The following is a 12,734-nucleotide window of genomic DNA, read 5'->3' as shown; positions in this document are numbered from 1 at the left end:
ACACACACACACGAAGAGATAAAACATCTTAGTCTCTGACATTTGTGAAATATCACACTTGTTGAGCGCCCACTGTGGGTATAATTTTATTCTGGGTTTTTCTAAACTGAAGAATTCAGGTTTAAAATTCAGAACACCTCTAGAAATACAGAAAAATTTCTATTTCTCAAATGGAGACATCAATAGCAACTACCTATAAAATAGCTCTCCCTCAAAAAGGTCTTTCATTAAAAACAAGTACAAAAGAGAACATCTTTTTTCAGCAGTAAGAACCCACGAGATCTTGTTCTTTGGTTATAGGATTGAAAAAATCACATTTGTACACCTAGCACTGATTTCAGATTCGAAGTAATGCCATCTATAAAAATCATAATTTCACATTTCAGAGGCCTGTCAACCTGGATATCTATGCTTAAAAAAAAACTATCAAAACAAGTAAGGAAAATATAGCTTGTCTTTAACACATTTCTAAGGTATTATGTAAAGAAAAATAGTTCCATAGAGGTTTCTACTTCTTTTAGATCAAATTAATAGTCTCTCTTAATCACAGCCTTTAAAAATCTCAATAGCAGAAAAAGACGCATTTACCCTAGCAAAACTTGAACATTTCACTTTTTAAGGTTTTAAGTGAATTGGAAAGGCATATATTAGTAATTAGTGGTAAATCTTAGACACCAAAAATTTAAAAGGAAAATAGTACCAAAAGTGTAGCTGTTACCAAAAAACTACAACACTGTAACTACCCCAAATAAAATAATGAAGCACATACTATCCAAAAACCATCACTATAATCCAGCAGGTTCCATAGTGATCCCTGAATTTACCTACTCATCTGTCATGAATGTTTATCTTTCTCTATACCTACTGGATCAAGGAACCTTAATTCTTTTTCAGTATATTTTATGTGAAGAGTAGACAATTGTTGCTCACAATTGGGCCTTTCATCATTTCACTAGTGGTCCCTAACTCCATTAAAACACACGCACACACACACATATATATACACACACACACATATATATGGGGGGTGGGGAAGCTAATGGGGAAGATGAGAAAAAAAGAGTTGGTGAGTCATATTTACCTTATGTGAGACCTAATCTAAAATTTGCCAAATTCAGTGCTGAAATCTGAACAGGTGTATAAAAAGAGTTGTTACTCTCTCCTTCATATTTATACCGCATTTCTTGAAAGAAAAACCTTAAATACGTTTCTAGGTTAAGGATTTAAAGTTGCCACACTGCCATTGTACAAAAGGCTGAACAGACAGCAGGCAAAGTGACCAGTTTCTAAACTTTGCCCTCAAGGGATACAGGTTCAGACACATCAACCAAGCTTGAGGCAACAATTCAAAACTGGAGACACCAGCCTTTGTAACCAGAAGGCAACTGTTTTTCTGAAACTTCAGAAATATTCAAGCTGGGAAGGGTGAAATTTGTCTTTAAGAAGGAATATTCAAAAACTTTCTGATCATATTAAGACAGAATATAGGCAGAGTAACATTGTAGTGCTGTTGGTATACGTTTTTAAACCAACTTTATTTATCTTCCTTGCTTACTGACTCCTGCCCCAAAGAAGGATATTACATGGAAACAGTCTTTATACTAATCTATATTATGGCTTTGCGTTCCTATTTTTTTTGGTCTGAGTAAGATATTAGGGCTCGTGCTTACAAAAGCAAATGAAAGGATCAAATAACATGATTAATACATTTTATTACAAAGCTTTTAGAAGATGAGGGGCAGAGCTAACAAATTACCTTAATCATTAAAAACCACAAAGTTGGAGAATTTTTTTAAAAACAGTGGATACCAAAATAGCTTTTAGGAAGATGACAGCTTAATAGTCTCTTAAGTTGTTGAAGACAGCAAAAGAAGGCTTAAGATCTGGAGGATAAAAGTTATATTCAAAAACATGCTAAAGAATACATTAAAACAAACAAAGAACGAGCAAAAAATAAATTGTGCCTTAGAAGTTAAATCCTATCATAAATGAACATAATTTCTGAAGGACTATGGCCCACATCAACACTCAAACAAAAAAAAACCTCATTGCTAAAACAGTTTCAACATTCCTTTGGAGTTTGCTGTAAAGAATTTATCCTGCATATAGGGTAGACATGAAACACATCTTGAAGAGACTCAGAATATCTGCAAACATAAAACTGCTTCTCTAAATGGCATTTACTGGCCTTGAATCCAGTAGAGTAGGGTTCAGCTATGATATGAAATGTGTCATCCTGGGGACGGGGGAGCAATTTGAAGAAAAAGGGCACTTTGCTATAGTTAATTCATGTGGCTGTAATAGTCTACAAGTTTCTCCTCAATGCCAAATATCTATTAGAATTTAAAAATGCATATGAAACTTTCTATTTCCAAGAATTCATGTGATAAAGGGTAATCATCACAGAGTTTACATATGCTCAGTTTTCTTAAAGCCATAGATTTTATTCCAGAAAGGAGAAAGTACACGGCATCAATAAACCACACATGCCATGAATTTTAGAACACTAAATTATTTTTCTCTGGCTTATCAACCAGTTATATCCATGGGCTGCAAATTATACCCACGACAAAATTGATAACATTTTGCAACATGTCAAAGAAAGACCAACATTTTTGCCTGAGTATCCCACTAACCTTTATCTAGAATTATTATTCTTGGACTTTCTACAGAAGTTTCTTTTCAAATAATTTATGAATTACAACAACTGGAAAGAATACTGTGAGGACCTGAATACTTCAATTAAACACTGAAGGCAACAATCTTTCTCTTTAAACCATCTCTCTTGCCTGAATTTTTATATACTAAAATAACCCCACCCCTTCATTTCTGCAGGAGTAGCCAGATAAGGTGGCATTCCTTGGCCATCACAAGTCCCAGGTCAAAACATCTCCGTTCTTCAATGTTCTAACAAAGGCTTCTGGCCCTGCAGCTCATGCCTGTGTGATTCAATCTTGTTCTCAATGAGAGAGATCTCTAGCACAGGTAAGAGTAGCTGAAAGGCGTCCTGGATGTAGGAGGCACTGTTTGATGCCTGCCAGGATTGAAAAAACAAAAAAAGAGAAAACATTAGTTATTTAAAAGAGAAGATATACTGTAAGACAACAAGGGGAACAGATTAATTTTTGTAATCTAACTGAATTCATAGCCTGGCAAATAAGAGCAGTGACTTGGCCATTTTGGTAAACTCTATTATAGGGAAAAGGATCCAGCTCTTTAGATGATATGACAGCAAAACAGAATGTTAGCATTTTTGTCCAACTTGCCCATCAGAAATGGTAGCTGTTCTTTGGCAACCTGCTCAGACCTGGCATTCAAAGCTTATTTATTCCTTTATTGAGTGGGGTAGATTATGTCACAATATTGTGGTCAATTACTGAAAGAGGCTTTCAGAAGGCTATAAATCCTACACCTATAGAATTTCTAGCCCATTATGATAGCTCTTCTTCCATGGACTCAATGCAATCAGTGAGCACAATAACTGCTCACACACATAAACAAACAATACTGCTTTCAAAGATGACAGTATAGATATATTTCTACCTTGAACAACATTTTTCAGAAGTGTTAGAGAATCATTACCCTCAGTTTGCTGAAGGTAATTCATTTATACTGAAAAGCCCTCACCTTTCAAAAGAATATCAACAGAGACTTCATTACATTAAGACAAAATGTATAATTTCACAGACAAGAGTGTTTCAAATCTGTATGCAAAAAAAAAATCAACTAAAAATAATAGGGAGCCCATATCAAGTGAGATTACCTTTTTAAAATTTATCAGTGGCAAGTACTCCTATTTAAAATTCAGTGTGACATTTAATACTCAATTTCCCACACACAGGAGACCTCAGATATCATCTAGTTAAATCTCTTATGTTGCGCATGAAAATAACGCAGTTTGTCAGAGTCACACAACAAATCAAGGAAGATCCAGAGCAACACTGGGCTCCTGGTTTACAAAGTCCTTTCTTCTGCCATTTACTAAATCACAAACTTATATTTTTAAAAGTTATTTAAGTAATCAAAATAGGTTCCCTGACTACTCAATTAAAACTGTGTAATTAAAGAATTAAAATCATTTCCTTGATGGTAATGTCAAAAGAATTTAAAACTAGAGAAGAGTTTGGTAGTTAAAACATTTTTTCAATTAACATCTAAAACTTAACTATCAAATATATATTTTTCCCCCCAGACTTACATAAACATGTTTTTAAAAAATCATCAAAAAGTCTATGTTGTTTGCACAGTTAATTTCAAGGTAGACTTCTTAAAACATGGAATCCAGAAAACATCACATAAGGAGGTAATATAATCAGTCACAGGATCCTCTTTTCCACTGACTTAAACCATCTACTTTCTCAAATCTAATGGAATGATGAGGATAATGTAAACACTACCTTTCTGACAAAACAAAGCATGATTTCCTAGCAAGGAAATGACAAAATGTTTTGTTTTATAACAAACCGCTGCATAAACTTTAGTCCTTTAGGAAGCAGCGCTTACCTGTTTGTAATTTTCAGCCCTTCATGTTTACCAGCTGGTATTCAGAAGGTGTTTCATTACTGTGAACCGTCTACTAAGCTATCAAGGATTAGTACTAAGTAATGATAATCTACTGCTTCTTCCATTGTACTTTACCCTGCAGCTTCAACTGTATGCTTTGTAATTAATAAGGAAGGAATACATATCAAATATACACTATTTTGGTCATGTCTACATCAATATGGTTAAATTACCAATATGGTAAAAAAAAAAATAAAAAAGCCAAAAACAAAAGGCTTCAGAAGAGTTAATTAGTACATAATACCTTTGGAGTCTGAGACTTAAACAATTACTACTAACCTCTAGAAATACTGCAGTGATTAATGGGTTAAGGACATCCGCCATTTCTTTGACCTGGAATAAAGAATACATTTTTAAGTGAGCAGAGTAGGTTAAGTAACAGTAAGTGGAGTACGATCACACTTTAAAACACACACACACACACACACACGTACATAAATATTAAATATAAGCATAGAAGTCTCGACTGAGAGCAAAATGTCATCTTCAGAAAGTGAAATTGTAAGTGTTTTAAACTTCCTTCTTATCTTTCTGTGCTATCCATATTGAGAGTGTATTGTTTTATACCTTTTTATTGACTTTAAAAAGTATCATTTGACCACAAAATCTTAGAACTATTTTAAAACAAAATATGTAGATATGGAACATGTGCTCAAAAAACTCAAGGGTCTTTAACACAGGCTGTTTAGAAAAGTCTTATAAATAAATAATGTAATTTAACACTTGTATGTGTCAGCATCTTATAGTTGATATGCTAGCTTAAAGTATCCTTATGGAACACACAGAAAGATTTGGCCTTATAAGATTAACTTCAGGAAACCCAGATCCTCTTGTCAAGAAAATACTACAGGGAAAAGTGAAGCTGTACCAAAAGATTATCCTTTACAGGAATAATCTAAACTCAAATTTTAAAAAATTAACTTAGGCCATGGTCTTAATTAAAACAAATGTAATGTTCATGACTAGAGCTTTTAAATAAACAAATACATAAATAAATAAAATTTAAGAGCCCACAGTAATTTTGCTGCTACACTGACCCTGATATACTTACTATAAAGTGATTTTCATTTGCTTGTTTAAAATGCCCTTGATTTTATCCTAACTCATTATTACTGGTTTCTCAATCATCGTCCATAACTCACACATCTTCATAAATTTTTACAATTCCAGTTTTGAAAATCCCCAAAGACTTTAGCTTTAACTACATCTTTCCCACTGACTGGCAACTGCATACCGTGAGCACTGCCATAGTCTAAGTACAGAGTTGCTCTTTAAAACCAGAGTCAAAATCTGAAGTTTGAATTTTATCAAGGTCTATATTTCCATTACAGGTCTCAGAAGATAGCATAAAAAACACTGAAAACTTCATAAACAGAAATGAACAAAAATTAATTAGAATTAGACATAGACAAGCTGATCCTAAAATTCATATGGAAATGCACAAGGCCCCAAGTAGTCAAAAAATCTTGAAAATAAAAACAAAGTTGGAGGACTTACACTTCTTGATTCCAAACCTACTACAAAACTACAATAATCAAGACAATATGATACTGGCATTAGGATAAATATACAGATTAATGGACTAAAAATCAGAGTCCAGAAATAAACCCATATATCTATACCTAACTGATTTTCAACAAAGAAGCCAAGACAATCTAATGGAGGAAAGAACAGTCTTTTCAACACATAGTACTGGAACAAATGGATATCCATATGCAAAAGCACGAAGTAGGGCCCCCTACCTCACACCATACACAAAAATTAACTGAAAATGGATCACAGACATAAATGTAAGGGCTACAACAAAACTTTTAGAAGATTAGGGGAGTAAAACTTCACTGCAAAGGACACTATCAAAAAAGTGAAATGACAACTCATGGACTTGGAGAAATACATTCTCATCAAAAATCTGATAAGAAACGTGTATTGGGAAAACATTAGAAGAAAAAAAAAACTCCTACAAGTAATAATAAAAACACAAACAACCCAAGTTTTAAAACAAGCAAAGTGCTGAAATAGATATTTCTCCAAAGAAGTCAAATGGCCAATCAGCACATTAAAAGATGTTCAACATTGGCCAGGCATGGTGGCTCATGCTTGTAAACCCAGCACTTTGGGAGGCCAAGGCGGGTGGATCACCTGAGGTCGGAAGTTCGAGACCAGCTTGGCCAACATGGTGAAACCCCGTCTACCAAAAACACAAAAGTTGGCTGGGCATGGTGACGGGTGCCTGTAATCCCAGCCACTCAGGAGTCAGAGTTAAGAAAACCACTTGGACCAGGAGGTGGAGGTTGCAGTGAGCTGAGATCATGCCATTGCACTCCAGCCTGGGTGACAAGAGCAAAATTCCGCCTCAAAAAAAAAAAGATGTTCAACATCTTTAGCCATTAGAGAAATGTAAATCAAAACCACGAGATATCATTTCATACCCACTAGGATGGCTAAAATAAAAACAAACAACAATTAGTATTAGCAAGGATATGGAGAAACTGGAACCCTTATACATTGCTAGTGAGAATGTAAAATTGTGCAGCCACTTTGGAAAACAGTTTGGTAATTCCTTAACGACCATATCGCCCATATGACCCAGCAATTCCACTCCTAGCTATCTACCCTAGAGAAATGAAAACATATTGATATAAAAACATACATGCATGTTCATAGCAACATTATTCATTATAGCCAAAAAGCAGAAACAATCCAAACGTCTATCAACTGATGAACAAATTAAATGCGATATATATCCATAAGATAGATTATTATTTGGTAATAAAAAGGAAGCATTAATACATGCTACAATGTGGATAAGCCTCAAAAACACTATGCTAAGTGAGTGAAACCAAACACAAAATACCACATATTGTTTAATCCCATTTATGTGAAAGATGCAAAGCAACCAAATCTATAGAAAGAGAAAGCAGATTCATGGTGCTTAGGGCTGGGAAAATATGGAGTGAAAGGGAATGGGGATTGTACGAGTTTTGGGGAAGGCTGATGAAAGTGTTTTAAAATTAGACTATGGAAATGGCTGCACAACTCTGTAAATATACTAAAAACTTAAAACTATTGAATTGTACACTTAAAGTGAGCAAATTTTATGATATTTAAACTGCGAAAGAAACCAGACAAACATTATTGCAATAAGAGGCATGAATTCTTACCCCAGCAGTTGTTAGGCAGGTGGTGAACTCTTTAGACAAAGAGGACAACTCTTTACACAACACAATTGTCATCCTAGGAAAGAAAGGAAAAGTCAGAAACGTTCTTTTCTCCTTTTTTGATTTTCTTAATAAGCTATATTTAACAACTGTCAGAACAGAACAAATCACTCCTGGTACTAAATGTGAAAGAAGAAAGCTTTTCAAGGGAGTAGTAGCCCCCCTTATCAGTGGTTTCACTTTCTGCAGTTTCAGTTACTCATGGTCAACAATGATCTGAAAATAATTTCAAAAAAATTCCAGAAATAAATAATTCATAAGTTTTTAATTGCACATCGTTTTCAGTAGTGTGATGAAATCTCTCATTGTCTGCTCCATCCCACCCAGGACATGAATCATCCCTTTGTCCAGCATATCCACAGAACTCATTCATGAGTCAGCTACTAATAGTAGCCATCTCGGTTATCAGACTGAGCGCTGTGTTATCACAGTGCCTATGTTCAAGTAACCCTTATTTTACTTAATAATGGCCCCTGCTATGGTTTTGATATGTCCCCTCCAAAACTCATGTTGAAATTTTATTCCCGACATGGCAGTATTAGGAGGCGGGACCGAGTGGGAGCTGTTTGGATAATGGGGCACTGTCCTCATGAACAGATGAATGAAATTATCACAGTCATCAGTGAGTTCTCACTCTGGTGGGAATAAATTAGGTCCCAGAGAGCATGTAGTTATAAAGCAAGTCCAGTCTCTCATGCAGGTCTCTTTGCACATACCCACTCATCTTCCTGCTTCTTTACCATGTTGTGGAGCAGTATACGGCCCTCACCAGAAGTCAAGCAGATGCCAGTGCTATGCTCTTGGACTTTCCAGCCACCAGAATCATGAGCCAAATAAGGCTCTTTTCTTTGTAAATTATCTACCCTCAGATATTCTGTTACAGTAACACTAAATGGGCTAAGGCAACCCCAAAGCCCAAGAGTTGTGATGCTGGCAATTCAGACATGCCAAAGAGAAGCCATAAAGTGCTTCCTTGAAGTGAAAAGGTGAGAGGTCCTCACTTCGTAAGAAAAAAGAAAATTATATGCTGAGGCAGCTAAATCTACAATAAGAATGAATCTTCTACCCATAAAACTGTGAGAAGGAGAAAGAAATCATGCTACTTTTGCTGTTGCACCACTAACTGCAAAAGTTCTAGTCACAGTGGGTGATATGTACTGAGTAAGATGAAAAAAGCAAACTACTCATCTGACAGGGGACTAATATCCAGAATATACAAAGAACTCAACAGTAAAAGTAAAAAAAAACTCATTAAAAAATAGGCAAAGGACATGAATAGACATTTCTCAAAAGAAGACATACAAATGACCAACAGATACATGAAAAAATGCTCAATATCACTGATGTATGAATAATCAAGAAAATGCAAATCAAGACCACAGTGAGCTATCATATCACCCCAGTTAGAAAGGCTATCATTATTAAAAAGACAAAAAAATGGCTGGGCATGGTGGCTCATGCCTATAATCCCAGCACTTTGGGAGGTCAAGGCAGGTGGACCACTTGAGGTCAGGAGTTTGAGACAAGCCTGGCCAACATGGTGAAACTCCATCTCTACTAAAATACAAAAATTAGCTGGGCGTGGTGGAGCGCACTTGTAATCCCAGCTACTCAGGAGGCTAAGGCAGGAGAATCACTTGAACATGGGAGGCAGAGGTTGCAGTGAACCAAGACTGTGCCACTGCACTCCAGCCTGAGTGACACAAGCAAGACTCTATCTCAAAAAAAAAAAAAAGACAAAAAAATAATAGATGCTGGCAACAATTCCAAGGAAAGAGAATTCCTATATGTTGTTAGAACGTAAATTAGTACAACCACTATGAAAAACAGTATGAAGATTTCTCAAAAAATAAAATGGAACTACCAAACTACTGGGTATTTAGCCAAAGGAAAATAAATAAATATATATATCAAAGGGATACCTGCACCTGCATGTTTATTGCAGCACTATTCACAAAAGCAAAGATATGGAATTAACCTAAGTTAGTTGACAAATGGATAAAGAAAATGTGGTGCATGTATATATATATACACACATATACACACACGACACACATAATGGAATACTATTCAGCTATTAAAGAAAATGTCATTTGCAGCAACACAGATAGAACCACAGGTCATGAGGTTAAGTGAAATAAGCCAAGCACAGAAAGACAAACACCTCATGTTCTCACTCACATGTGGGAGCTAGAAAAACATGATCTTACAGAAATAGAGAATAGAACAACTGTGATACCAGAAATGGGGAAAGGTGGGTGGGTGAGTGGGTGGAGATGAAGAGAAGTTAGTTAATGAGTACAAACATACAGTTAGATAGAAAAAATAAATTCTAATGTTTGACAGCAGAATAGGGTGACTTATATTTAGCAATAATATTTTGTATATTTCAAAGTAATGTAGACACTTGAAATGATACCAACATATAGACATGATAAACACTCAAGGTGATGAATATCCCAAATACTCTGACTTGATCATTATACATTCTATGCATGTAACACTCACATGTACCCATATATAAAAATATATAAATTATATATAAACATATACTATAAATATATAAATCATATATAAATATATATCATGTATCTATATATAGATACATAAATATATATAATATATAATATATATTTCTATAAAATACATATTACATAATATACAATATATATTTAGTATATTAAATATATAATATATAAATATAATATATAATATACATTTATATAATATATAATATATTTATATATTTGTAATATATACATATTTTTTATATTTGTAATATATACATATGTAATATACATTATATTATAAAAATATTTTATATTTATATATAATATAAATAATATATATAAATATATGATATAAATATATATATTATATTATATAAAATTAATATATTATATATTTATTTTATATAATATATAAATTTTATATAATATATATTATACATTACAGATAGTCATATAATATATTATATATTTTTATATATTATATATTTTTATAATGCATTATATATTATATGAATATATGTTATATAATTATACGTTATATAATGTTATATATGTTATAAAAAATATAAATATAGAATATAGAATATGTAAATATATATTTATATAATTTACAATACAGTAAATATATATTATGTATTATATAAATATATATTAATTATATATATAAATTATATATTTATATGTATTATATATTATAAATATATACATATATTTATATAAATATATACTATAAATAAATTGTATATTATAAATATATAAATATATTTATATATGAATATATTATAAACACAAATTATATTAAAAATATATAATATGTATCAATAAAATATTTTTTTAAAAGATAGAAAAGGCATTAAATTTGTGGGTGGAAGACATGCATGGAAATGTGTTTCAAATGATGGCAATCAAGTGTGGTACTACCCACAGTTTCAGGAATCCACTAGGGGCTTAGAACATAACCCATACAGATAAGGGGGTACTACTGTATGCCTAAATCAGCCCGCCAATGTATAAGAAGATCCATCTGAGCAGGCACTCATGCTACAGAAAAAGGAAGTTCAGTCCTTAGAAAAACGTTTCTTTATAAAATCCTCTAGAAAGCAGTATATATTCAAGTCAAATCAAATAGAAAATAATTAAAATACATTTTAAGGAGACAACATCACACTCAAAAGACCCTACATTCCATTTAGAAAAGTTAAAAATATGTATTCATTAATTCTAAGAACCTCAGTTCTTAATAACAGTTATTAGTTACTGGGTGCTAATTACATGCCAGGCACCATGCTAAGGGATTTACATGTATCATTTCTAATTTTTACAACAACTCCAAAAGTAAGTGATTAGTCCATCTTTAATAATATTTACCTAAAGTCTTGTATGTGCCAGATTTTATTTACTTAAAGTCTTTCAAACAATGGGAACATATCAGTGAACAAGAAAAGTCCTAGTTTTCATGGATTCCAACTTACTTGCTAAATTAAGGGGGAGACTATATACATACACACACACACACACATATATGTATACATATACACACATATATATTCATATACATATAAGTGTTATGTGGTGATATAAGCTAAGAAAATAAAGCAGAGTAAAAGGACAGAGAATGGTTGGAGATGCTATTTCAGACTTTGTGGTGAAGGAAGGCTTTTCTAAAAAGGTGGCACTTGAGTAGACTTGAATTCAGAGAGGGAGTGAACCACATTTCAAAGAACATTTCAAGCAGCAGAAATAGCCTCTTTTCCACAGAACAGGCTCCTTTTAGGGTTGTGAGTCTCTCATCCTTAAGGATGTTCAAGAAGACAAATGAGCCCCCTATTATGGGATAGTGTAGTGAATGGTGATGGTGCAAGTAAAGAGGAAGTCTGCAGAAGACTGACAGCCCCTCCCAGTTCTAACAATGGGGACTCTCATATATTTGTTTCTAATTAAAATTCTCATTATTTCAATCAGGAGATTTACTCAGAAACTACTGGGCTTTTTCTTCCCCACCTATGATTATCTATACTATTTTTGAAAAATTTTTGTATAAATCAGCAATATCATGAGAAAAAAAGAATGGGTGCAGGACACTCAGTCAGACCTGGGTCTAAATCCCAGGCCATACAACACAGACAGATTACTTAACTCCTCTAGTTTGCATTTCCTCATGACTAAAACTGGACTAATCACTTACTTTTGGGGTTATAAAAATTAGAAGTTATACATGCAAATCCCTTAGCATGGCACTTGGCATGGTATATAATTAGCACTCAATAATAACTACTATTAAGAACTGAGGTTCTTAGAACTCTTCTCCATTTTCACTTACACCAAATTCCATTCCTATTAAAACTAATAATCTGTAAAGAAATAGTTTTCAGAACATGAGCTGGTTCACAAAAAGGGCAGATTTATAATGCTGATTTATCATGGTTCAATGAAAAGGAAAAAA

General features: G+C 33.4%; 1 protein-coding gene across 6 annotated transcripts in view; it reads right to left on the bottom strand.

Moving 5' to 3' along the window:
• Positions 1–1,692: 1,692 nt before the first annotated feature.
• Positions 1,693–12,734, bottom strand: part of FAM114A2 (family with sequence similarity 114 member A2) — a 52,746-nt gene continuing 41,704 nt past the window's right edge. For all 6 annotated transcript variants that reach the window (XM_008015079.3, XM_008015078.3, XM_038005710.2 and 3 more), the window contains 3 exons: positions 7,725–7,797; positions 4,843–4,896; positions 1,693–3,034 (listed from right to left, as the gene is read on the bottom strand). In XM_008015079.3, the coding sequence (XP_008013270.2) occupies positions 2,900–3,034; positions 4,843–4,896; positions 7,725–7,797 (262 nt within the window). In that variant the 3' untranslated portion in view covers positions 1,693–2,899. The remainder of the gene's footprint in view (positions 3,035–4,842; positions 4,897–7,724; positions 7,798–12,734) is intronic.

The sequence above is a fragment of the Chlorocebus sabaeus genome, chromosome 23, assembly GCF_047675955.1.
Source record: "Chlorocebus sabaeus isolate Y175 chromosome 23, mChlSab1.0.hap1, whole genome shotgun sequence".
Classification (NCBI taxonomy): domain Eukaryota; kingdom Metazoa; phylum Chordata; class Mammalia; order Primates; family Cercopithecidae; genus Chlorocebus; species Chlorocebus sabaeus.
Note: the sequence above shows the minus strand (reverse complement) of the source record. Positions and strands in the feature narration are given on the sequence as shown.